We start from the raw sequence: 27,441 nt of genomic DNA, 5'->3' as shown, positions 1-27,441 counted from the left end.
CTCGGTTTTGGGTTGAAAGCCCGGATGACATGTACTCGGTTAAGCTGGGTTACCTTATGGAAAGCAATAATTTGGCTCCCTCTTCCTAAACCCCTTATCCTTTACAATCATGGTGGAGAAAAATTTGGAGTCTTCATCTTCCCTCAGAAAGTTTAGATTTTTTTATGGTGAGCATCTCGGGATGTGCTACCTACCGCAGTAAATCTTCGTTCTCATCATGTACCATCGAATGGTTTCTTCCATATTTGTAAGTTGCATTTGGCTAATACAGCCCATTGTCTTCTTTTCTGCCTTGTATTCGCATTGCTTGGAAAAAGACAGGGATTGTGCTATTTTTCTTTTGAAATATTTGAATATTGAGGACTTTGAAGTGTTTACTATGTTAATGTGGGCTGCATGGTTCGAGAATTTCAAAATATTGCATGCACCTCAATATCAGAAACACAATGTTATTAAATTTGTACGGGCTTCGTCAGTGTTGGATATGTTCAACGAGTCTAGCAAATTTGTTATCTGAGACTCTATAATATTTCGATTGATTCTGATTTAGGAACGCTTTGGACACCACCTTACTGAACCAGCTGAGGATGGATGTTAATGCCGACTATATTGGGGATATTAATATCTATAATATTGGGGTAGTGGTAAGAAATTCTTTGGCCAAATTGTGCGTGCGAAGATTTGTGTGATCCGTAATCCTGGTTCAGTGATTCGTCAAGGTCTTGCAAACATTTGCATTTACTTGGACTCATTTCTTGTTGTTCGAGAGGTGATGAGTAAATATGATGAATGTGGTCCTAATGGTTCGATTGTTTTGGAGATTCCATCGATTATTAGAAAATAGACTTTTATTTCTTTAATGTTTATGAAAAATCGGCCAGTGATGTTGTTTATGAGTTAGCTCATAAACTATTACATCATAATCGAATCTTGAATGGATTAAGGAAGATTGTCCCCTACGGTTGAATGATACTATAAAACTTGAATCGTTTGGTTATTGCTAATGTAATAACCAAAGTGATTTGCTTACACACCGCCCTAAGTATTTTGAATTATTTTTATTTTGTTTTCAAATTTTGAATTTCGATTTTTTTTAAAAAAAAATTCATTCAAATTTTGTTTTTAAATTTTGATTTTCAGATTTTTTTAAAAAAAATAAATTTGTAATTTTTTAAATTTTTTTTCTGTAAACCATCGTATTTTTTGATGAGTCAGTGGGTTTTTTAAACATCCATCGAATGCAGACGCTATAACTGCCATTATAAATCAAGGTGACACGACACCCAGTTCCAGCTCAGAAACTCAGAAACTCTGCGCCGGAGGTTTTACCTTTTCTCCGCCTCCCACTGCCGCCGCCGCCGCCGCCGCTAAACCCTTCCTTGGAATCCTACTGCCCACTCCAATTCTAACTGTTTAAATTCTCCGCTCCAATATCGCAAATCATATATCTTCCGGTCACCCCTCGGGAAATATCACAATTCGAATCTTTTAGTCAACACATCGATCAAGAACATCTCCTCATTTTCTCCGTTTATGCAGACATGTGAATTTTTCGATACGCTTGATATATTGGTTAATTTTTTCTTCGAGGAAAAGAAATGGCTCTCTCTGTCTCCGACTTGCCTGCGATATATACACTGGTCACCAATTCGTTGAGCGGTGACATAAACATACGCAAACCTGCCGAAGATGCTCTGGCGCAATTCGAGAGCAGACCTGGTTTCTGTTCTTGTCTAATGGTATATGAGTGTTTGTGTTTGTACGCGTTGTTAATATTTGTGCTAATGCATGTGAGAAGTGTTGTGTTGTGAAGACGTCGAACATTTTTTATGAGTTATTTTGTATCGTGCAGGAAATTATAGCAGCTAAAGATTTAGTGTCACAGACTGATGTGAGATTATTGGCGTCTGTGTATTTCAAGAATAGCATCAATCGGTATTGGAGACATAGGCGTGATTCCACGTATGTCATTCGTATTTTTGAGCATCCGTGTTTATCTTGATGCATTATGTTCTTAAGTTTCTTTATCTACTAGTGTTACGAATGTCATTCGTATTTTTTGAGCATCCGTGTTTATCTTGGTGCATTGTGTTCTTTAGTTTCTTATCTACTTGTGTTGTTTTATCTGAATGCTACGGAAGAAGAGTTGGATTGGAAATGGTCTAAAATTGTCTTTGGTTAAACCTCTAGTTTTTTTTGTTATTCACTTTAATAATGATATATTTTGTTTAGTTATTTATTGGAGTAAATAGATGTATAAGTTTGGTGCTACATCTGATTATAAAATGCCTTCACAGGGGAATAAGCAATGAAGAAAAAATATATTTGAGACAAAAGTTGCTGTCACACTTAAGAGAAGAGAATTATCAGGTGATACATATAATGATTGCTGGTAAACCACTTTGAATTTTGTCGTTTTGCTTACAGTTCCCTAAAACTAGTTGTGTAGTTGTCTCTGTCAAAGCTTAAATTAATTTACTGGTTATTGGATACGACATCATATTTATTGTTGTTGATATTGTGGTCGATTCTACCTGCACAAAATTGGAAGTTTTTCTAATCTTTCTTCTCAAACTGTAGTCATGCTTCATATGTTTTCCTCATTTTTATTGCGTTACAGATTGCTGCAACATTGTCTGTTTTGATCTCGAAAATTGCACGCATTGACTACCCAAGAGAATGGTATGATTTCTCACCTGCTTTGCTTGCTAATAACCAGTTGGAGAAATTTTTGCAATACCAGTATCGCTGGTTCCAGACTTATCAGTTCTTGGAGCTAAGAAATAGTCGGATATTTTTTCTTTCCTTAAACAAACAAACTATAATGTGGTGCCTAGCTGAACCCAACATTATGATCTAGGCGGGGTTGACTTGCTAAATACTTGAGTCAGTTGGTTCACTTTCAGATATCTTTAATTGTCCATGATCAGCATCTTGGAATTGTGATAGAAAATCAAAGACACTATATAAGAGGAGTCAAAAGGGTTTTGTGGTGGATTTGGAATGATGAGGTTTAATATTGCGGGAGCAGATTTCTTATGATATTTATGTATTCCATCATTTCATTCTTGAAAATATGGTATGATATTGGTGAAACTGGCCGCAGCCTTATATTAAGGAAGTGATGTTATTTTTGGCTGTTTGATAATGTAATATCTTGTTTTGTATTTCCGATCTGCAGTCATGTCTTAACGAAGCTTGTATAACATTTGTATGGTGCCATGTGTAATATTGTTGATTTTCGGCAAAACTGTTCTCTGTGAATTAATCCTGTGTATTATGCCTACTGATTCAAGTTTGGATACAGGTCAGACTTGTTTTCTACCTTAGCTCAACAGCTTCAATCAGCGGATTTATTAACTTCTCATAGAATATTTATGATTCTTTTCCGGACATTGAAGGAGTTGTCGACGAAACGACTGACTTCTGATCAGAGGACCTTCGCTGAGGTGCACATTTTTTATTTTAATTAGTATTTTTGGAAATGGATGAGTGCATTTCACGATGTACATTTTGATAAAGTAGCATTAATTTAAAATTTGGGTGTCAGGGCATTAATACCATGTGTGCTAAAATTGTTACAAAAAACAGAGTCCATATGATGATTAAAGATCATCAATGAAGCTCCATTTATCCTGTAAAAGTTTCCTCTCTAGAGGATATTTTCATTTGTTTTTGTCATTTGAGTGTTTACTGGATTCCTGATTTATGATTTGTCATGGAGTTATTATGTTGATAATATCCTAGTGAAATTATGTTCCTTGATGTAGAAGAGCTTTTATAATCTATAGATAATCATGTTAGCCTAAAGTTGATGTGAGCTCGATTGATCTTAAAGATTTGAATGTAAATTTTTGCACTTTATTTTCTATAATCTGTCTCACTGTATGTAAAATTGAGTGGACTGATTAAGTGCTATCTTTCTCAAACCAAATATTTTTTTCCATAAAGAATGGTGTGAGTGTCACTGAGTATTTCACCTTTTTTCATTTGTCAGATAGCATCCCTATTCTTTGATTACAGTTGGCACCTTTGGCAGACTGATGTGCAGAATATATTGCATGGTTTTTCATTGCTTGCTCAAAGTGCTTCTGAGTTGAATCAGGATGATCTTTACTTAACCTGTGAAAGATGGTTCCTGTGTTCAAAGATTATACGGCAGCTTATAATTTCTGGGTTCCCCAGTGATGCAAAATCAATACAGGTGAGGTCCCATCCTTCCAGCTTTGTTCTTGGCCGCTTTCTGTTTTTTTTTGTGTCTGTTGAACTATACAAGTTTTCTTCGCTTGTGATATTGTTGCCTTATAGGAAGTGCAACCTGTCAAGAAGGTCGGTCCTGTTGTGTTAAATGCTGTCCAATCATTTCTGCGATACTGTATGATCTCAGCTCTTGAATAAGTCTTATCAATGATTGTTCCTTCTTAGGTATCAAATCCTCTTCTAAATAAATTCAAGGGCTGTAAAAGTTAAAATTGTTCCGATTTTTAATTCAATGCAGATTCATCTTTTCAAGAGAAACATCCCAAATTCTGGGAGTTCCTGAAGAAGGCATGTACTAAGTTGATGAAGGTTTTAATTGCAATTCAGCACAGGCATCCTTACTCATTTGGTGACAAAAGTGTCCTTTGGCCTGTTGTTGACTTTTGCTTGAATAAGATCACAAACCCTGAGCCAGATATTGTCTCGTTTCAAGATTTTTTGATTCAGTGTATGTCAATGATGAAATCTATTCTTGAATGTAAAGATTACAAGACAATCATGACTGGTCGTGTGATAGATGACAATCAAATGACCTTTCAAGAGATGAAGAAAAATGTATCTAGTACAGTTGCTGGTGTCTTGGCTTCTCTTCTGCCTAGTGAGCGTGTGGTTCTATTGTGTAACATACTGATAAGGAGGTAAAAACGAAGTCATGTAAATATGCTTTATTTTTTTCAGGTTATTTTCAATCAAATTATTCATCTGGAGACTGGTAATTTATATTATCGGGAAATGAAAAACAACTATAGGTGCTAATGGATAAATCAAATGTTTGCTCTGTCTTGCACTGCCTTCACCCCTCTATGTTCATTTGTGGCCTCTGCATTCTTTAGGCGTTTAGCATCTCTATCAGTAAGACTTGTTGAAGCTTAAACTGCAGTAACTGACTTTAAAATGCTTTGAATTACCTGATTAAGAGAAGATATTTACACCATGTCAACATATCCATTCCATTTGATCGGATGGCTTGATGACTTAGACGTTGGGCTGCATCGTTGCACTAGATGCGTGTTCTTTTCTCCTAGTCTGTAGACGTGCCTTCTGATAAGTTTTTCTCCTTAAATTTCTTAGCAATTCATGTTTCCTTGTCTTTCTTCTTAGTGTTATGAATTTTGAATCGATTACTTTATTTTAAGGTGGAAGTTTCCCTATTCTCATTACAAGTTTTTTAGGTTTCCTCCATTTACTGATATGATGACCGGAAACAATTTCAAGGATGCTGAAATTTTTGCCTGAAGATCATATTAGCGATTTTCTTGAATTGGTTAGGCTTTTTTTGGAGTACAAATGGGAGACATGCTTTGCTAGCTAAGGATCTTGAACTGAGATTGCTCCCCAAAGAGAGGGTTATAATATCAATTAAATTGGTTAAGTTTTAAATACTGGCATGAAAATAAAATTAATTCAGCAACCCCGGTGATACCTTTTCGCTAATATGATATATCCTTTACTGTGATTCAAGCCTGCTATGTTTGTCATGGAATCATGATTAGATAAAATGTGTGCCATATCATCTTTAATTTTTTTTTCTTTGCTTCATTTCTCTCAGTCTTCCGTTATTTCTTAAGCAGGTATTTTGTTTTAACAGCCAGTGATATGGAAGAATGGTACCAGAATCCCGAGTCTTTTCACCATGAGCAGGACTCTGTCTTGTGGTCAGAGAGATTAAGACCATGTGCAGAAGCGTTATACATTGTTTTGTTTGAGAATCACAGCCAAGTAGGTCTTTGTGACACTTAAAAAGTTTATTTTCTTATGTTTTAACACGTCTGTAAGTATTGTGTATGCTCATGGTCATTTTTCACCGTTTCAGCTCCTGGGTCCTCTTGTGGTGTCCATTCTTCAAGAGGCAATGAGTGGATACCCTTCTTCTGGTAATGAAATAACTCCACCCTTGCTTCTCAAGGATGCTGCTTATGGTGCTGCTGCGTATGTCTACTATGAGCTTTCGAATTATCTGAGCTTCAAAGACTGGTAAGTCTTTGAATTATTGGTGTCAAGTAGTAGTTTGATTCCAGTTACAAAAATTGGTCAACTTTGTCTTTTGGACTCTTTTTACAATGGAGAACTCTGATTTTTGCCAACGGTTACTCGATGCATATTTTTGTACAAAGATAATGTTCCTTCAATGCGTGCTTTTTAGGTTGGGTTTATTTTGGGACAAGCAGTCAATGGACATTATTTTTTTCCCCTGGAAATCTCCCTGTAAAATATACATATAACTCAGTAGCTTCCGCCCACTGCTTCCACAGCGAGACAGGAGTAGATGGGAGTGCTTCAGGTGGATAGGCTTCGGTGCTCTCAACCTGGTTTGGAATCTCCGAGAAAAGGCAAAAGCCAGTAGTAGAGCCAGCTCGGTTGAAACCATATTAGGGTTGCTCCAATCCAGTTGTCAGGAATTTCCAGTCCAGTTACTTGCTGGAATTTATATAAATAACTGTCACATTATGCTAGCGAAATTTAGACCAAACAAGTTTCAGTCCGTATTTTCCTTTATCGATTTATGGACATTAGGTTATTGATGTACCCTAGCTTGATTGATTCATACTCCTACCTACTGCTATTATTTATTTCAACCATTGTATCTCTGTTCTTATCTGTTTTTTTTCAACCCCTGTATTTCTGTTCTTTTGTTAAGCTGTGCAATTACCAAAGATCTTTTTACGACATTCTCTATTGTCTCTGGCTACATTATTTGCTAAAGCAATGCTTATTACTCTCCACTCCATATCAATTTTTTTATCATTTATTTGTTGCATGACTTAATGAGAATTCCATCACCCTCTTATGCAGGTTCAATAGTGCATTATCTGTTGATCTCACGAATGACCATCCAAACATGCGAATTATACATAGAAAAGTTGCATTAATTTTGGGGCAATGGGTTTCGGAGGTAATAAAAATTGTTGATATATTTGTATTTATCATCACTATTTCTTATTTCTTGCACTTTTCCTTTTTGATGGTTGCCTCTGATTGAATAGATAATTTCTTATTATTCAGTTATCCGTTTAGATGGAACTCTCAGATAACTCAAGTATTCATGTATGGAAAAAAGTTAATTTAGCATTTTTTGTCAGAAAATCTGTGCATTAATGTGTCTGAGATAGCAGTTGGTGCCTTCTTATGGTGACTTCGAAATCTCAGTCTTTAGTTTAGTGATAGTATGTTGGTATTCTGGCTGCCAATTCCCAGAGGATTAGGTATTTTTTTTGATAATAGGATTAGGTTTTTCTTAAACTTTCTAAATTTAAATTAGTTTTGTTTTGACTCTGAAGCTCTGGAGCAGGGGTGGACCCAAAGAAGAGGCTAGACCTTCTACCTTGGGGTCCAGCCCAATAGATACGAATTATGAAATTCTTATAGTTAAGAAGTCACGTTTAGTTTTTCTTAGCCCTAATCTTTACATCGTTTGACCTTATTGCCTCTCATTGTTTCGTGCTCTTGGTTTTTTTTTTGTTCACTCCGTCTAGTTTTTGTTTCGCTGGATAGTAAAAAAGAGGGAGAAATGTATGATTTATATTTAGTTTAGCCAACCCAAAATAGAAAAACTTGGTTCCGCTTTGCTGCAGAGTTTTGGTAGAAGGAAATAAGCAACCTGTATAAACTAGAAATTTGGCTTGATGCTAGAATTTTTTAGGGTTTTGTGGACTGGAATCAAATTATTAAATGGGGATTCCTGTTGTGAAAACATTACTTGAAATAAATTTTGTTTGTATAGTACTGGATAATGCAGGTCTCTTTGAGCTGTCAGCTATATCAAATTGATGCCGTGCCCGTGTGGTTCAGATTCCCGATGTCATGACTAAGTTCGAGATGTTACTAGATTGACATTAAATTACTTGATGATATCACGCACACATCTAGCGAAAAAAATGATTGCCAATTCTGATCCCATTTTCAGAAGTTTCTGACGATTCAAACTTAGTTTTTGTTGATAGTCTTCGTGAATCCAGTTAAATATATGGTAAGAAATGTAAAAGTATTGGACTGCACAATAAGGTTGGCCATCTGAAAGTGTTATCTAAAAGGTAAACAAATTTTCAAATGAATAATCAGCTTGACTTTCTGATGTTCAATGTTGCAAGAAATATGACATGGTTTGAGTGAGTTGTATCATCCTTTTGCCTTTTGGATGATTTTATTGCAGTTTGTCATCACTTTTACTGCAACTGAGAATTTGGCTCCTGAGTTTTTGTTTCTGCAGATTAAAGACGAAACTAGAAGACCAGTATATTGCGCTTTAGTAAAATTGCTTCAGGAGAAAGATCTCTGTGTTAGGGTATGATACATTTTGACAAATCCTCTGCAGTTTCTTGTCACAAAAATTTGTTTCGATTTTCAGTACTGATTTGATTCATTTTTTTGGCTTTGGTTTCAGCTGGCAGCATCACGATCCCTGTATTTTCATATTGAAGATGCCAATTTCTCAGAGCAGGAATTCTCTGATCTTCTTCCAATATGCTGGGACTCATGTTTCAAACTGGTGGATGAAGTACAAGAGTTCGATTCAAAAGTTAGTTACTGTCTCTCATTGTTTCAAGTTTTCGAGTGACAAGTGCATTTTCTGCAGCTTATTCAACTTGGTTAATGATGACTAAGATACCATGCACTAATTTCTTCTGCAGTCCCTCAATCTTATTTTAACTTGGGATTTTAGGTTTCTTCCCAACTTCTTGTTGGGTCATTCAGCCTTCCGCCATAGTGGATCAAATTTACTAATGAAATCAAATTATGTGTCAGGTTCAAGTGTTAAATACGATTTCTTGTCTTATTGCACGAGTGACTGAAGTTATTCCTCACTCAAACAAGTTGATGCAGTTTTTCCAGAAGGTACCGTGTTTGCACTTGTACGTGCATTTTTTTCTTCATGACACATTCTTCTTGTATAGTTGAGTGGGCTATTTTTTCTGCATGAATTGTGCTATATCCTCTCTGAAGCAGTAAAAATCAGAAGAAAATTTGTGCTATGTGGACATATCTGAAAATTTTTGTTCTTTACTTACATTGCCTTCAGATTTTCTACATCCTTGTTTTTTTCAGTAAAGCTTGAGTAAGTTTCATCGAGGAACTGTCCTACTGTTGTAATGAATTTCTGGTTTGTATTATTTGAGTTGAATATTATCACAGGGAATATATGACTGCATCTTAATCACGTTCATTTGGCCTACACTCTGTGCAAGACTACATTAGCTTGTGCAGATATTGTTTCCCTGTTGTGTTGAGTGGTCTCTTCTTGACATATCAAACCCACTTGAGCATAAAAGTTTTCTCCCTTTTTGGTTCATTATTCCCGTCTTTTCATATTGCTTTGTACTGACTTAGTTTTCCATAGGTCTGGGAAGAATCTTCTGGTGAAAGCCTATTGCAAATTCAGCTTCTCACAGCTCTGAAAAACTTTGTCGTTGCACTTGGTTACCAGTCGTCTATATGCTACAACATGCTACTGCCCATTTTACAAACTGTAATCAATGCAAGTAGCCGTGATGAACTTTTGGAAGATAGCATGCAGGTTTGGTTTAGAGCAAGCTTTTGTTATTGAATTTTGAGAGAATTCCTTAACAGGCAAAATGTCAGATGTCTCTTTTTTTGTTGTGTGTCAATATCATGCAGTTATGGGAAGCCACTCTTTCTCATGCCACCTCCATGGTTCCTCAGCTGTTGGGGTATTTCCCATATCTGCTGGAGATCTTGGATCGAAGTTTTGATCACTTAAAGGTGTGTGTATATATATTCCTTTTGCTCTTTCATCTTCTTTTTAAAAGAATGATGTCCTGAAGTCTTAACTCAATTAACAGGTGGCTGCCAGCATCGTTGAAGCCTACATACTTCTTGGTGGAATAGAATTCCTCAATATGCACGCACCAACTCTTGCTAAACTTCTTGATTTAGTATTCAGTAACGTCAATGACAGAGGGTTGCTTTCAATTCTTCCACTTGTCGATATTTTAGTTCAGGTAGTTGATTTCTGACACAATGCTGCAAAATTGTTGTTCTCTTGACAAATCATTATAATATTGATGAAAGCATGTCCTTATATGCTAAAATAGAATCTTTTAATATCCACAAGTGATTTTCTTTATTTGAAAGTGAATGGTATATATGAATCTTTTTGGAGTGTCAACAATGCTTCGGTATCATCAATTGTGTCACCCTTTGCCTGTGAATATTATAATAACTGAAACTGGATTCATAATGTGCTACACTCGGTCAAACAAGTACAACAATTACTGTCGGTCAATGCATTTTCGTTGATCTTCAGTCGTTAAGAGTAAATGACTTTCATCTTATTCTGGCACTGCAGTGTTTTCCTGCTGATGTGCCCCAATTAATCAGTACCACTATAATGGTAAATAGAGTTTCTATCTTTCTTCGATTCTGTATCCTTGAATTTATATTATTGCTTATTTTTCATAACTGGAATTCAGATTTTGCTATTTTTGTCTAGAAATTATTTGTCATATGCCTGACTGGAGGAGATGATCATGATCCTTTGAAGACAGCTGTGAAAGCATCTTCAGCAGCCATACTTGCAAGGATTTTGGTCATGAACACTAATTATCTAGCACAATTAATATCAGAACAATCACTGTTAGCACATCTCCAGGAAGCTGGATTTTCAAATGACGAAAACATATTGATTTGCCTGGCTGATGTTTGGCTAGACAAGGTGAGTGTAGATTCTAGCATTTTTAATTTGATGATTTTGAACTCACCTCTGAATTGTCTTTGTTTTTCATATGTCGATAAACTTTGTTTCATGGATACGGGTACATGTATCTTATCGAATACGATATAGATATCGCAATATGTCAAATTTTGAAAATATAAAACACGATAGCGTTAGGTTACGACAATTATTAAATAATATATAGATATTATATATATTTATAAATTTAGTATTAAAATAAAAAACTGCAGAGATAGAAAACATATTTCATCAATCATAATATCCATGGCAAACAAAAAAGTAAAAAACAACTATAGCCGCATGGCAGTACAGCTGTCATTAAGTTTAAAAAAACTTAAAAAAAAACAGTGGGGATTCAAGAAAAAGCTAAAAAAAAAACTGGCTAGGAACTGCAGGGCGGCGGTGAGCAGGTGGCATAGCGAACTTCAATGGGTAAGTGAGCTATTTGATTAGGCCTTTGGGCTTATATGCCCAATTCCTTTTAAATATTTTTAATTAGTCCTAAAAAAATCAATTTGTTTCAATTTAACCCCTAAAACCTTTTAATTATTTGCAATTTTGCCAAAATGTATCCTGACCTTGTTCAAAACGTATCCGTCAACAATAGAGATTTTGCCATAACGGACACGTGTATCGGCTTATCGTATTCGTGCCGATACCCCAAAAAATTAGGAGTATCAGTGCTACATAGTTGGTTCCGATACTTCAAAATTTTTTTAGGAGTATCCATGCTACGTAATTGGTAAACATGGTGATAAATATGATTTACATGATTACGTGCTATATTTCAATTTTTTCCCTTTTTTTTTAAGAATTTGTACACATTACGTTGGCTATATTTTTTCTGTTGCTTGCGCAACACTACTAACTCAGCTACTAATGTTTGCTTTCACTGGGCTCCTATTTCAAAACTTAAGCTTCTCGCTTAGTGTTGTTGCTCGTTTTGTGCTTGTTTCTGGTCATTTGTGATAGTGGAACTTTTGACATTCTTCTAAAGTGAACTCGCGACCACATCATCTATATACTCTTAAGAAAGACTTTCTTTTGAACAAAGTTTTTGTTCTGGTACAAATGGTGTTCTGATAATTTCTTAAGATCAGAAAAGTAGTTGTGGAAAAAGTGTATGGTATACCATATAAAATGTCGTCCCTTGACTGCACCCTGGTTTCATGGCCCACAGTTATGCTGCTGTTTACTGGCCATATATGATTGCTCTTTATTTTGGGTTTGCAGGTTGACAATGTTATTTCCACTCAAAGAAAGACCTTTGGCTTAGCACTTTCTATAATTTTAACTTTGAGAATGCCTCAAGTTCTTGAAAAACTTGATCATATCCTAAGGTACTCATCCTCTTCATCGTTAATGACGAAAAATTCTGCAGAAAAATTTGTTAATATTATGGGTTTTTTTGGTTCTTGATGTAGTGTATGTGCCAGTGTCATACTGGGTGGAAGTGAGGATTTAACTGAAGAAGAATCAAGGTTTGATCTGATATTATGGTTTTCTTCTCAGTATACTTTTTGATGTCTTGTTTCTTGAATAGCCTTGATTTACCTTCTCTAGCTTCGTTATCAAATTTACTTATGGTATTATAGTAGCGATAATATGCAATCTAGCAAGCTGCAGCTCCCCAGTAAAGAGGTTAGGAAGAGACAGGTATTCTGTTTTTCCCGAAGATGTGCCGCGTTGTTTTAATTAATAATTTTTAACTGAATCATGTTTCATGTCAGATCAAATTCTCTGACCCAATAAGCCAAATGTCGTTGGAGAACTCGGTGAGGGACAATCTCCAGACTTGTGCTGCTCTTCATGGAGAATTATTTAACACCGCCATGTCTAAGATTCATCCTGCCGCATTTGCACAACTGAAACAGGCTTTGAACATGACATAAATTTCATTTCGAAGCTTTTGCAGAAAAATCAGGGTTGCATAATTTCGTGAGAGCTTGTGAAAATGGAAGGAATATGGGTAAGCAGCTTGTTTCCCTAAATTCTGCTTGGGCCTGTGAAAAGAGAATGCCATCTGTGTATGCATGAGTGCTGTCAGCGTTTGATCTTTTGAGAAGAAACACCGATCAAACGATTTTGCTCTAGTACTATTAAAAAAAACCTTATTTGTCAGACACATGCATGCGCAGCAATATCCACATACTATTAGTTTTTTATGTATATTTTTACTCTGTTCGACAGGTGAGATTGACACTTCTTCAATTTTGAGATGGATACTTCATCGCACACTATTGGTTTCTTATTAAATGAAATCTTGGTAGGTATTTGTTCAAAGCGCACGCTTTGTGCATGGTATATAATGCGATCCCTTCATGTCATAGTTTTTAGGCAGAAGGGTGAGTTTTGAGCATTGCGGGTTCGTATGAAATTACTGCGCACGAAGGATTGAGTGGACATATTGTATCGCATGAACGTCACATTGGAAAGTACCAAAATCCTTTTTTTTCTCCTTTTAATCTTTCAAAGGTTGGTTTTGTTGATTGTAGTGCAACTTGTGTACCATTTTACGTCATTATGAGTTTAAAAAGAAATGTCAAAAACAAGAGGAAATTTCAATCAAGGAAAATGCGTTTTTATATATTTTCGCATACTGCTCTTTCTTTACATATCTTTCATTTGAATTATCTTTTGTATATTTCAATTAAAGCGCAAAGATTGTTTAGACGGCTGGTGCAATAACTTTTCCCATAAACGAACTCCAGATTTCAATTGGAAATATTTATTTCTACCGTCCGAGCAGAATGGATACAGAGGCCGTCTACAAAACTGTTTTACACAAGGCACATTGAGATATTCGAACAGTGGAGAATCACATTCTATGACTCAAAATAACCAAAAATAAAACACGAGCGGCCAAAATTTCATGAGAAAATACAGGGAAAAAATCTGGAACTTTTTCATTTTTAAGAAGCTACTTAGCACCAAATCCAGCTCCGACTCGACAGCATCCTAAGCTTTGTCTTCTTTCTTACCTGCTGGAACTGTTTGAATTCAGAATTTACATTTCCTTTTCTTTTCACCGCCTTATTTTTCCGACTTAGGGGCTAACGATAGCCAGACCTGGATCTCAAGATCATCTACTGTATTTGCATAGATATAAAGCATAACCAAAGAAACTACAATAGATATCAAATCACAAGAGTTGCAACGAGTTAAATTCGAAGCAAACATTTATCTAGATTACCCAGCAATCGAATTCCCATCGCCAGCTACTTTTGATTTCGAATATGTAGGCCTTTCTTTTGCTTGTGTGACCCTTTCCACCCCGGATTCTTTCGGCATCAACTGAAAAGGAAGTGATAATGGGAGTTATGTCAAGCCTGCTTTGATGGAAGTAGAACCTATGAAAGTTGGAACTATTAGATCTCTTTCCTAATCCCCCAATTCCCAATCAGACAAGCACATCAGTTTAGTTTTAGAGCATGAGAAGAAGGATGAGATATTAATTGTAATTTAAGGCTTAATGGTCGTCGAACTGACTCGAAGTAAATCAACTCCATAAACCAGACATGCAGCCTAAAGCAATGTTGGCAACAGGGAAAAGAGGAAACCAATAGCAAAACCGGTCACCTCGGCAAAGTTGCCCTTCCAAATACAAATTAGGAAAATGAAAGAGCCAAGACAAACAAACATATCCAACTAGCAAAATTCACATTTATCCACAATAACATGACAGCACAAGCAAAGATATATCATTAATGAAAACGAAGCTGCACAGAAAATTTGCGGAATATGAAATTGCTAATAATTAACAGGCCAAGGAGTTTTAATTTAAGGGAAAACATTTCCAATTCAGAAACTTTTAAAAAAAAATCTCTATCAGAGTAACTATGACTAGAAAAAGCATAATCGGATGCAAGATCCATAGCCCATGAGTAATAGCATCATCATGTAGAGAATAATGTAAAACAAAAATACGTTAGACAAATACTTTGAATTGACAGAAAATTTCGAAATACATGACGCAAAATGCGATCGCTTTATCGAAAAATTAAAGATCTCAACGCTACAATGCTCAATGTTTGCTTGCCATAAAGGGTGGTGAAGGATGCGGCGTTCGCCGCGAGCTTTATATAACAATATTAATTCCGTCTTGGCATCACGAATTGAAATCTGGAAATAGGGTTTCACAAATATATGAGCCCTAATTGCATCTGAATTGAAAGGTTTGGTTTATTTGGGCCAATATAGAGAGAAAGAAACGGTGGGCCATACTAAAGCCCCAAAATGGCTGTGTAGGTTAAATCGATAATGGACCATCTCTTTTATGTTTGACGAAATTTTTTAGCATAGAAAACAAACTGATGAACATCCCATTGAATAAGCATATCGTAAATAAATTGGATGAGTCGGTTATTTTTCTCCAAAAAAAATATATTTTGATTCTATTAGTCCGATCATACTTAAAATTTTATACCGCTCTAAAAATACTATATTGTATTATATGTAATTTTTACCATATTCTATAGTCATAAGCTATATTATTTAAATATTAATAACATCCAATACACCTTTAAAATTATATATATATTTGATTTGATATCAATGCCTTGATATATTCTTATGTTATTATTCTTTTGTGCAACCTATTTTCGTCATATATATATATGGTAAAAACGTGTGTGAAACGGTCTCACGGGTCGTATTTTGTGAGACATATATCTTATTTGGGTCATCCATGAAAAATTATTATTTTTTATTGTTAATATCGGTAGGGTTGACCCATATCACAGATAAAGATTCGTGAGATCGTATCACAAGAGACCTACTCTATATATATATTTAAAAACTTAGAACTAAAAAATGATTTATATATTTTTTTCATGAATATGTCAATGTATATAGAGGTTAACTAACATTCATAAGAAACTAAATCAGTGTCAACTCTTATATGATAATAATGAAGAGTTTATTTATATTGATGATTAAATAAAATAATAATGAAGAGTTTATTTATATTGATGAGTAAATAAATTAAATACGGTCGAATAGGCCATCGTATTCCATTTATACTTATTATAAAGATCAGATTGACTCGTCTCAATGATACATATATTTGTGAGAGCTTTTCACAAGAGACATGCTCAATATAATTTATCTGAGTGTTCACATGAGTTTACATAAAATTATAGTTTCAAAAAAATCAAAAGAGCATTTAGATATGTTGGGATCAAGTACTTTTTAATCCAGGATTTAAATTAATTTTGGTTGTATTGTAAATTCATTATGGTTGGTTAATTATTTTAATACTAGGGGATTTTAAATTCATATTTATCTTAATTTAAGTGACAATCGTGATGGATTTTCAATAATCCCATATCAGTATTGTAATTTAATAACAACTCAGATGGATTTCAAATTCGCCCCTTGGATTGTATTATTTAAAATCGAAACTTCAAAATATTTTACTGAAGAAAATAAATCGTTCCATACTGTTTAAAATTCTAATCCCCTACGTGACCAAGAGTTTAATTTCATATATTTTTACGGTTTAGTTGCAAGAGTCAACTTCTTAAAAGTCATTCTAAATTCCTAATGAGTTTTGATCTATTCCTTCATTATAAAATATTTATTTTTAATATCATATGTGAGGGTGATTGTTAGTAGATTTAATGAAGGGAAAATGACTCTAACAAATATTTTAAAGACGACCATTACGATAATTCCTACGACCAAACCATTTGAAATTTGCATTTGTTTTCTCTACAATGACCAAAAAATAAAATTTTTAAATCTATGACTTTATGGTTCAACAATTTCTCAATTTTATTACAAGTTACCATATAAATATTCACACTACAAAGAAAAAAATGCAACTGCTAAAAAAGAAACAAACTAAAATAATAATAAAAAAATCTGACGTTCGCTAGAGAGGACCTTGTCGTACAATTGTTTATTGTAAGTTATATACGAGAGGGTAGTGGATCAATTACATTACTTTACACAAATGTTTTTTTTAAAATTATTACACTTAATAAATATAGAGCGGGTTTTTGTGAGACGATCTCACTGATCTTTATTCGTGTGACGGATCAACCATGTTCATACTTACAATAAAAATTAATATTTTTGATTTAAAAAATAATAATTTCTCTTAAACAATCTGTTATGATTTATAATTATTTTAAAATTTTTGGTAGGATAACAGTGTGTATACATTCCTATGGTAAACTCTGCAGATGGAAAAAGATATATTTGTCTAAAAAATAGAGTTTTTTTTTTTTTTTTTTTGAAAGTTGGTGGCTCATCTAATTTTGCAAGTTGCTGCTGCCAAAGTGGACATGTCGTAAAGTTAATTTAAGTTGATTTTATTATTTATTCAACGATTCGTCATTAGATTTATAACATATTCAAATATGAGTAATTAGTTATTGTTAATCTTATAACTTACTTTATTCGACGGACCGTCCATCCACCAGCCCAGTTGGTCCGCATTTTAGCAAATTGTGATCTAGACCGTCGCGCCATTGAGGGTTTAACAGCGACTGTTAACCCGAATAGATGATTTCAAGCTGATTTAGGGTAATCAAAGTTGTAGTTATAGATTGACATGGAAAATTTTGAGGTCTCTTTTACACTTATTTGTGTGGCCACAAATTTTGAGGCGTCTTTTACACTTATTTGTGGCCACATTTCAATAATCACAAAAGATTTATGTCAGGTTGATATATTGTCTTGGAATTTTTTTGCACATTAGCCTTTTTTTTTCCGATGATGATGAAACTCGCAGACCCTAATCTTTGATATGTGTTAGTTAAACTTCACTCTAATACAGTAGCATGTAAACCACGCTAGCCAAGTAAACTGTACTAGACAAATCATGTGCGACAGACTTGTTCGAAAAAATGCTAGTAGAGAGAATCAAACTCCGGCTCATTGATCAAGCGCTTATCTACCCACGAGCTCGGACATGCCTCTGGCTGCCACATTTACCATTTTTCTTGCAGGGAGTACTTATACAGGCTGATGCAACTCCAACTAATAGGAAGATGTTGGTACTTAAATATTAAAGCGCAAATTTTGGTTCTCCGTTTTCAGCAGACATTCTTACAAGCATGTCTCCATGTTCTCTTTTCTGCAACTTGATCTTCTTTAGTCTTCTTCCATTTGCTTACAGCAACATCATCAGCAAAGAGAATTGCCCCAGCAGCTGCGGCAACTTAACGGTTCCATATCCATTCGGACTTGGCCAAGGAACGGGATGTTCCTTTGATTCTTCATTCGATATAATCTGCAACACTTTATTCAATCCCCCGAGACCCTATTTTCCTAACCTCGATCTTGAGATTCTTGACATCAAAGACGACAAGATACGGATCAAGAATCGGGTTGCAGCCAATTGTTTCGACGAATTAGGCAATCAAACGAGTTTTGTTTTTGCCCCCGTCAATCTAACCAACACCTCCTTTGCCTTTTCTATTGATAACAGGTTTACGGTATTGGGTTGCAATCAACTTGCGGTGATCACTGCTACCGTGAGGCGTAACTTCACGTATGGATGCGCCTCGTTCTGTTCCAGCAGCAACGATTTGATTGAGAATGAATGTACTGGGATTGGATGCTGTCAAACTGTGATCCCAAAGGGTCTACAGACATTTCTTTTAAGACTTGCTTCCCTTGAGAGAAGCTCAAATATCACGTCGTTTAACCCTTGTGGCTACGCATATGTGGGAGATCCTGATAGCTACGAATTCAGTTCGTTCGACCTTAAAGACCCAAGTTTCCGAAACTGGACTATAGATAATGTTCCTATGATTCTTGAGTGGGCGATTGGGAGTCAGAATTGTAGTGAAGTTCGGAAACCCGGTAATTTTGCCTGTCTCGAAAATAGTATCTGTATTGATTCTGATGCTGGAATTGGAGGGTATCGGTGTGCATGCGCAGAAGGGTATCAGGGCAATCCATATCTCAGTCCAGGTTGCACAGGTACTTAGTTTCTAGAGGATCCATTTTACTGGTTATGGAAATATATTGATTATGTTATGTTAATTAATTAGTTTTATGTTTTTCTTTTCAGATATTAATGAATGCGACAGTAATCCATGTGATGAACATGGGATTTGTACAAACAGTCCAGGAAGTTTTACATGTTCTTGCAAGAAAGGATTCTCCGGAAATGGGACAAAAAAGGGTCGTGGATGCGTGGCCGATGACCCCGAATTTCCAGTTATGAGGTTTTCATTAGGTACTATTTTTCTCCTGTAACTTGTCTTGTGCACCTCTCAATCTTTTCGAAAACACGACTTTTGATCAGATTCTTGCACCATTAAATCTCAAAACACGGTCGTGATTATAATATAATCCTGTTAAAAATAAATTTTTCTGGGAACTGATCAAGCTCATAGGAGTTTACTAATTTAATATTTTAGTATGTTCTCTCGTATAAAAACCAAAAACCGGATTGTATATGCTTTGAATTTAGTATTCATTTAAGATGTATACAGTATATTGGTTGTGTAATATTAGACGATAAAGACATAAAGAAAACAATCGAGACAAAGTTACAGGAATGTTTGAGGTTTAATTCCATGGGGATTCCGAACTTTTGGCTACCTGTATTATGTAATGGCGAAGTTTGAGCTAAAGCAGATGGTGCACAAAAAAATTTATGCTTTTATAATTTTCATTAACCTGAATTAGTATTATTAGTTAATGGATTTACCACTGATTGATCTTTGTTTGCATCTGAATTTTCAGGCATGAGTTTTGGTTTCTTGGGCTTGATTTTTGTTGTCACATTTCTATATTTTAGTATAGCAAAACGGAGGATTATGAGACTAAGAGAAAAATTCTTCCAGCAAAATGGAGGGTTGCTGTTAAAGCAGCAGCTTTCTTTAAATGAAAACAGTGTGAAATCAACAACAATCTTCACTGCAGAAGAGCTCGAAAAGGCCACCAACAAGTATGCAGAAGACCGGATACTAGGCCGAGGTGGCTATGGTACCGTGTACAAAGGAATCCTCAAAGACCAACAAGTGGTCGCCATAAAAAAATCACGGGTAATGGATCAGAATCAGATGGAACAGTTCATAAACGAGGTGATCATTCTGACTCAAATTAATCATCGAAATGTGGTTAAGCTTTTAGGATGTTGTCTAGAGACAGAAGTACCTCTATTAGTCTATGAATACATTTCAAATGGTACACTCTATCAAAACATCCAAAACAGTGGAGGAGTGGCTTGGTTTTCCTGGAATAATCGTTTGAGGATCGCTGCAGAATCAGCGGGGGCATTATCCTATCTCCATTCGGCCGCAGAAATGCCCATAATACATAGAGATGTCAAGTCCCCAAACATATTGCTAGATGAATATTACACAGCGAAAATATCAGATTTTGGGGCTTCAAGATTAGTCCCTACTGATCAAACACAAATCTCTACTCTAGTCCAGGGTACATTAGGTTACTTGGACCCCGAATACTTCCACACAGGCCAGTTCACAGAAAAGAGCGATGTTTACAGCTTTGGGGTCGTTTTGGCCGAACTAATGACAGGTAAGAAGCCTCTTATGAACACGAATGTAGAAGAAGAGAAGAGTTTGGCCAAAGCATTCGTCACGTCGTTGAAAGAAAACCGCTTGTTCCAAATCCTGGATCCTCGGGTTCGACGGGAAGGGAGTATGGAGCAAATCCAGCGTGTTGCAGAGCTCGTGAAACGGTGCCTTAGGATGCACGGCGAGGAGAGGCCGACAATGAAAGAAGTGGCGAATGAACTCGAGAATTTGAGGAGGTTGGGTAATCATCCCTGGATTCAGCAAGAAGTTGAAGAAGAAACCGTGGGATTGATGAGTGAGCAAGAATCAGATTTATATGCAGTATCATTTAATCCTGGTCTTAGCACTGTGGAGTACTCAGGGCTTCCTAATACAGGGTCTTCTCCTTTGCTGGATCCTGTCACTTATCCCAGGTGATAAGCTCATTAGTCTCTTGCATGTCTTGTATGAAACCCAACATTTTGCTGGTAAATTCAATGGTATTGGCATTTGCTTTTGTTGTCATTTCTTAGGCCAATCAATTTGCATAATTAATGAACATTTTGATAATAACTTATCATTCCACCGATGTTTTCGATTATTCGGTGTGTTACAAATAAGATTATTTCAAATGTCAACAAAAATTAATTTCAATTGCTAAGATGTCGTCAATTTTATTCTAGGTATTTTGGAGAAAGTGAGATACCTGAACCGTTTAGAGACACATAATGTTTTCACAAATTATTCAATAACAAATAATATTTCAATTTTATCTATTATTTCAAATAATTATGTATTTCTCCAATCTTTTCTTTGTTTGATTTTTGAATTATTCAAGATTTATTTTAACTATTTTTTATTTATTTTTTCTGCTTCTTTGTTTGATTAAATATATGATTTTCATGTTTCTTTTTCACCATGTGATTTGAAGTTGATTAATCTATTTGGTATTTTTTTTTTCTTATGACTTTATTTTGTTTATTTGAGTATTCATACTTCATATCTTACTTCGTTTTATTTCCTCTTGTTTTTTTGAATTATCACTTGGTTTTTCCACATTTTTCACCTCCATTAACAACACATCATTGTTCTTAATAATTAATTTATCTAATTTGAAATGAAACTTGTGATGTTTCTTATTTGATTATCTGAGGTTCTCTTTAGTTTATACATATATTTTCTCTGTAAATAAATCGAACTAACTTAAATAAGTTTTTAGCTCTATCTTTTGGACATATACAAACAATTTACAATCATAAAAAATTTCATTGAATAAATAATAATTCATCGTAAACGAAACAGACGAATCAATTATTTAAAATCAGATGATATAAGTTCATCTTATTATGGTGAGAAATGTTAACACATATCTATATAGAAATCTAAAATATAAATTAAATTTTTTATTTGTATCGTTTCTATTTTTAAGAAGTAATATTCACTTTGACGTCATAGTCCAATTGTTCATGAGTAAACTTTGATTTACAATCATGTTTCCAAACAAAATAAAAGGGAAAAAAAAGGAATGAAAAGAATTAAGAATCAAGAGATAACTATATTTTTTATTTTTTGAAATACATCATATTTTCTCAACATTTTCATCGAATCATTAAAAAGTCTATCAATTGACAACTCAATATTACACTCCAACGTATAATTTCTTAATAATAATAAATAATAATCATTATATATACATTTATATTTGAATGAAAAAGAAAACTTTGATCTGAAATCTGAAAAAAAAATTTAAACATAGAGAAATCATAAGAATCATATAATTTAAAATCAGATGATATAATTTCATTTTATCGTGTTTAAATACAAATAATAAAGGGTGAGAAAGATGAACACATATCTATATAATAAATCTAAAATATGAATTAAATTTTTTCCTTGTATAGTTTTTATTTTTAAAAAAATGACATTCACTTCGACGTCATAGTCTGATTATTCATAAGTACGAACTTTGATTTACAATCATATTTCAGAACAGAACGAGAGGAAAAAAGAAAGTAATGAAGACAATTGAGAATCAAGAAATAACTATATATTTTTTTATTTTTTGAAATACATCACGTTTTCTCGACATTTTCTTTGAATCAATGATATTAAAAAAATCTATTAATTGACAACTCAATATTTGACTCCAACATATAATTTTGCTTAAGAATAATAAAGAATCGTCATATATACATTTCTATTTGAATCCAAAAAATAAATATTCTGATTTGAAATCTAAAAAAATTAAAACATTGAGAAATCATAAGAGATATAATATATTTAAGTAATATCAACTTAACACAATGATGCCAAGAATCTGATTCATGCTTGAGCCACTCTCCGCCGGTGCCGTATCTGGGCCGTGGCTCCAACTGCCACACATTACTCAAGCATCTCAAAACCAATTCAAATTTTTCAATACAACACACCCCCCTTAATCATTTTTCCGAATATGTATTCCCATTTGAGAAAGTTAATCATAAATCTAAAATAAGCTCCAAAACCCAATAAAATTAAATAGATTGCAAAAAAAAACCAGAAAAAGAAAATTCACAAAACCTTCATTTGTACCGTTTCTGCAGCTCCCACTACAAGCCTCCGTCCTGAGACTACCCACTTCATACAATAACACACCCCAAACAGTAAAAGATACAACTAACACGCAGAATTACACTGGCCCAGGAATTAAAATTTTTAAAAAAAAAAAAGATTCTTGAAAAGCTTGGAAGTTATATGCTTACTTCTGAAAGACGAAGTGAGATGTGGAGTTCTGAATGTGTTTGAATGGGAAGAGAACTTGGTAGAGTAGACAGTGTCGAGTAAGGAAGCCATAGCTGATTTAGAGCGAGCTCAGTTTCCAGGTATTGTGTAGTGTAGACTGTGTAGTCTTGCGATAACTCTACCGGTTTAAATGCAAGCTTGTCTTTATATCATATTTATGGTGGCGGTGTTGGCTTATGGTTTTTTGTACACTCTCTGTCCACGTGGCATTTCTTCATCCCTCAGAGCGTTGAGTTTCACCAATTTGGGAAGAAATTGGGTTTCTATACTGTATCATAATTGATTAGGCAATGAGGCTTTTCCGAAACGCTGGATAAATATTTAATAATACGCGCAAGACTCGTCGCAAAATCAATGAATTTCAAGTGTATCGATAAATATCAAATTTTAGGTGTATTTTTTTAGTTAAGATAGTTGTTTTTTTTTAAAGTGTGTGGATTGATATATTTCAAATCCAACCTTCTAGTGTTGGACTTCACTTGCTTCATCAGGCTCATAGAAAAAGCTATCAACACTAATTTTTGTAGTTTTAAAGAACTAGATTATAAACTTCAAATCGACTTCTTACATGTTTATATAAAGTTCATAATTACGATGAATTACAAGTTCATCAAATAATGAAAACATTTGAAATCTATTATACATTGTGTAACTAATGTGAAAATAATAAGTTATGAATTTAAGATTTCATCTATTATTTTATTATTTTATTAACAATAAAAATATAAAATCCATTTAATTTAAGTTGATGCATTCAAATGCTACCTTAAAGAATAAAATGTTCTCAAAACCCTATTCGATTTAGTGAACATATTGGTTAACCCTCTTTGGAAACATAGAAAAAAAACTTACTTGTCAAGTAATCATTCAAGCCTTGAAAAAATTTCAACATGTTCATGAAAATAGTTCCACGCAGTTTCATATCAAATATAGAGATATTTAGGAATATGTTTAATTTACTTTCACGATTTCTAAAAAACATATTTTCCACAATTAAATTGAGAAATATAATAAATGGTTGGATGACACTTTCTTTAGAAAGAGTTTTTTTACAATGAATGCAAATGAATATAGTATGATAATATTCAATACAGGCCAGGTGAAATAATCAATATTCAATACAGGTCACTTTATTCTTCAGTATTATCATGGATCAACTAGGGAAAATTGTAGCTGAAAATGAGTCAAAAGTGTTATAGAGGTAAACCTCTTTCAGAAATACCATAATAAACATGTGATTTAAATCTCAAAACTCGAGTCCTTCCGGCAGAAAATGTAAAATCTATGCCTTGACCTTTTGTTTTGCTTTTCTTATTTCCAGAATGACTCCATCGGCAAGTGAAGTTGCATCTTCGTTCTTTCCAAAGAACTTCACAAATTGCATGCTTGGATCCATCAGGTACCTGCATATTTTGGTTTAGAATATGCAAATGGTGAGTAATATATAAGAAGAAAAGCATTCCCCTTAGTCTTGATAATGATATATATCACAATCTCGCCAAACATGACCCAAAGATTCATAATTCCATTTTCTCTTGAAAAACAAGAAAAAGATGAATTCAGAGTGTTGGATTAATCAGTATCAAACTTAGCCTAGGTGAAGTGGTGGTGGATAACCCGTACATCACTATGGAGTGATCGACAAGATAGTCTGAACCTTCAGCTTCCGTCTTCATATAGTACACGCGATAAGCACGTGCAGTTTTCCTAATTTCATCTGGGGTACCAGTCAGGCCAATTAAATTTGGGTGGAATTCTGAAAGTGACATGTAATGGCAAATTTTCAGAAAAAAAGAAAACAAAAACATTTTGGTTTGTGTTGCAAACATTTAACTTGATGAAGAAACCATAAAAAATTTACCTTTGATATACTCACAAACTTGTTCAACGTTATCCCTCTCCGGATCGACTGAAATGAAGATGGGGACTACTTCTATTCCAGATTTTTCTTCTGGAAATGTATAAAATTAGTACCACCCGAGAATTAAAAAAAGTACACATCATGACCGAATGATCAAGACTAACTATATCAAAATCATTTTCCATCACAAGAAATGTCACATCCCAAAATCATTTTCCGTCACAAGAAATGTCACATCCCAGCCAAAGAAATGATACTCAGCAAACTTACTTATTTTATCAATAGCCGACGCAAGTTTTTGTAGCTCATCTGGGCATATATCAGGGCAATGAGTGAATCCAAAATAAATCAAGTTCCATTTTCCCAGAAAGTTCTTTTCAGATACTGATGTTCCAGTATGGTCGATAAGGTTAAATGGACCTCCAATAGCAGCATTCCCAACAGAAGGTCCCTGTCTTACTTCATTTGAAGCACTGGTTATTCCTGAAAGACAGTGACCATAAAACTTTATACATGCCAATGGAAATGCAATAAACAATTCTGAATCAACACAGAATATATAGCCAAACTGATCTACGAATACACCTTATTCATGCCAATACCAGTGCAACTTCTAAAGTTGGTACGTTGTATGACTCATGTCAGCAGAAACTCAGTTCAGTTAACCGTGAGTCGACTTAAATCGGGCTTCAAATTTTTTATTACAAATCAAACTATTCTAGTTGAAATTGGCAACAGTTCACATATGTTTGCACCAGTTTCCGAAAAACTAAGAAACATGAAACAACTTCAAATTCTTGCCAAGGGAAAAATCCGATGATTATCATAATTTACTTACCCAGATCTGATAATAGTACATTTTGAGGCCCATCATATATTCATGCAGCAAACAGCACAAAGAAAGAGGAACATCATACAACAATCACTAAAGAATAGCAAGTAACCAATACTTCACAATTAAACTAGGATTTATTCCAAAAGTACCACTAGAAGTTAGGAAATGAATTATCAACCACAATCTGCACAAGCTTTCATCTTGTTTGGCCTCATTCCCCAAATCCATAAACACAAACAAATCAACCACAAACAAATACCACAGTGATGTCGACTCGAACCATTAAAACATGTAATGACAAAACCAGATTTTCAAACATGAAATTAATAAACAGAAACCTCATCCAACTCACCATAGTAATCTAACCTTCAATATGCCGCCTCTTTTCTCTGTCATAGTAGAAGATCAATCCCACTCCAGTGCAAAGAAGTAAAAACAAGCTCATCCACGAAACAGGCTACCATCAAAATTGGAACTTAGTTATTTACCATTACAAAAATGTAATACTTGCCAATTGCACTATAATATAATCCGAAACAATTATAGAGTATAAAAGAAAGGAACGGAAAAGAAAGACTATAATACGTAAGACTGGAGACAACGAAATGAATGAGAAAATGAAACAAACTTACCCCGCCTCGGACAGGCTTCCCTTGCTGAGAACTATCCTGTGATCCAGCCGAACCCTGCTCCCCACTATTTCCACTTTCGGAATTCCCCTCCGCCAACCCACTCGAGGGCGTCGCGGCGGTGGTCGAACTTGACGATTGATTAACAGAAGATTTAGTAGCAGTGGTGCACAAAAATCGATGATTCAACGCAAAAGTACCTAGCGATTTATATCTACCAACAAGAAATCCCGGCGAGAGCAAGGAACGGTGGGAGTCCTGGATAGACAGTTCGGGTAGACTGTGAAATGGGAGTTTCAAGGAACGCCAATGAGAATCGAAGGATCTGTATATGAGTCGAAGGCTTCCGTTTCTCGATAACACCGAAGCCATCGGTAAAGTTGGAGAAATTCTTGGCGTCAGATTCTGTGGACTTTCTCAAACCCTATGGCAACAAGTAAAGGGTTTATTATTATCCAGCGTCGAATACCATTTTATACCAGCGCTACTTCACAATTTTTTTGGGAATTATTTTTTAAATTTTCTAATTATTTATTCGGATAACGTCTTATTTTAATACTTGTAATTTTTATGTGAAATTTTTAAAGTTTAGAAAATGAATTAGATTTATCAGTTCTGAATAAATTATTATTTAGTTTTTTTAATATTTTTATTGAATAAAATATCAAATTTTTTTAAAAAAAATTGACACGGATACATTTTAAATTTCAATTAATGTTTTATGGATGGCAAGGATACATATATACCATTCACACACACAAATTTTGAATTTAACAGTCGAATTCCAGTTGGAATTCAAGTATGCTTCGATTCTATGACACTGTTGCTAAATAACCTTCAATTTATTCGATATTCGGGCTGAGGTACAATATATTTTTTAAAAGAAAAGCACATCCAATATA

At 34.5% G+C, this 27,441-nt stretch overlaps 4 protein-coding genes and 2 long non-coding RNA genes across 9 annotated transcripts in view; 2 read left to right on the top strand and 4 right to left on the bottom strand.

Moving 5' to 3' along the window:
- Positions 1-21,024, bottom strand: part of LOC142525857 (uncharacterized) — a 32,161-nt gene extending 11,137 nt beyond the window's left edge. The window contains exon 1 of the mRNA XM_075630148.1: positions 21,020-21,024. The gene's annotated coding sequence lies outside the window, so the exon portion shown is untranslated. The remainder of the gene's footprint in view (positions 1-21,019) is intronic.
- On the top strand, positions 1,261-13,810 carry LOC142525826 (uncharacterized). Of its 2 annotated transcripts, XM_075630118.1 has the most exons (24): positions 1,261-1,739; positions 1,853-1,962; positions 2,298-2,370; positions 2,621-2,682; positions 3,308-3,449; positions 3,998-4,204; positions 4,309-4,375; positions 4,499-4,898; positions 5,832-5,979; positions 6,074-6,234; positions 7,054-7,153; positions 8,468-8,542; positions 8,642-8,776; positions 9,004-9,093; positions 9,596-9,772; positions 9,874-9,978; positions 10,059-10,217; positions 10,565-10,609; positions 10,709-10,930; positions 12,185-12,291; positions 12,376-12,432; positions 12,547-12,607; positions 12,682-12,920; positions 13,142-13,810. In XM_075630118.1, the coding sequence occupies exons 1-23, from the start codon at positions 1,599-1,601 to the stop codon at positions 12,841-12,843; spliced, it is 3,006 nt and encodes a 1,001-aa protein (XP_075486233.1). In that variant the 5' UTR covers positions 1,261-1,598; the 3' UTR covers positions 12,844-12,920; positions 13,142-13,810. The 2 variants fall into 2 exon arrangements, with proteins under 2 accessions (XP_075486233.1, XP_075486239.1); XM_075630124.1 differs by lacking the exons at positions 1,261-1,739; positions 1,853-1,962; positions 2,298-2,370; positions 2,621-2,682; positions 3,308-3,449 and adding an exon at positions 3,704-3,723 and having other exon boundaries at positions 3,973-4,204.
- On the bottom strand, positions 13,662-14,245 carry LOC142525841 (uncharacterized). Its single transcript, XR_012815201.1, has 2 exons — positions 14,145-14,245; positions 13,662-14,040 (listed from the first exon to the last, which is right to left on the bottom strand). It is a non-coding gene; the product is annotated as an uncharacterized LOC142525841 (long non-coding RNA).
- LOC142525846 (wall-associated receptor kinase 2-like) lies at positions 17,670-21,087 on the top strand. Of its 3 annotated transcripts, none has more exons than XM_075630134.1 (4): positions 17,670-17,951; positions 18,078-18,886; positions 18,978-19,145; positions 19,658-21,087. In XM_075630134.1, exons 1-4 carry the CDS (start codon positions 17,806-17,808, stop codon positions 20,869-20,871), a joined length of 2,337 nt encoding a protein of 778 aa, XP_075486249.1. In that variant the 5' UTR covers positions 17,670-17,805; the 3' UTR covers positions 20,872-21,087. The 3 variants fall into 3 exon arrangements, with proteins under 3 accessions (XP_075486249.1, XP_075486247.1, XP_075486252.1); XM_075630132.1 differs by having other exon boundaries at positions 18,057-18,886; XM_075630137.1 differs by having other exon boundaries at positions 17,816-17,955.
- Positions 21,088-22,737: 1,650 nt separating this feature from the next.
- On the bottom strand, positions 22,738-23,542 carry LOC142537283 (uncharacterized). The gene is made up of 4 exons (XR_012818512.1): positions 23,407-23,542; positions 23,175-23,332; positions 23,005-23,042; positions 22,738-22,818 (listed from the first exon to the last, which is right to left on the bottom strand). It is a non-coding gene; the product is annotated as an uncharacterized LOC142537283 (long non-coding RNA).
- A 772-nt stretch (positions 23,543-24,314) lies between these two features.
- Positions 24,315-26,997, bottom strand: LOC142525820 (protein SCO1 homolog 1, mitochondrial). Its single transcript, XM_075630110.1, has 6 exons — positions 26,543-26,997; positions 26,277-26,367; positions 25,346-25,558; positions 25,076-25,165; positions 24,838-24,970; positions 24,315-24,617 (listed from the first exon to the last, which is right to left on the bottom strand). Exons 1-6 carry the CDS (start codon positions 26,909-26,911, stop codon positions 24,497-24,499), a joined length of 1,017 nt encoding a protein of 338 aa, XP_075486225.1. The 5' UTR covers positions 26,912-26,997; the 3' UTR covers positions 24,315-24,496.
- Between the last annotated feature and the right edge of the window lie 444 nt (positions 26,998-27,441).

The sequence above is a fragment of the Primulina tabacum genome, chromosome 2 (assembly GCF_025594145.1).
Source record: "Primulina tabacum isolate GXHZ01 chromosome 2, ASM2559414v2, whole genome shotgun sequence".
Taxonomy (NCBI): Eukaryota; Viridiplantae; Streptophyta; class Magnoliopsida; order Lamiales; family Gesneriaceae; genus Primulina; species Primulina tabacum.
This window is presented reverse-complemented; position numbering and strand designations above follow the sequence as displayed.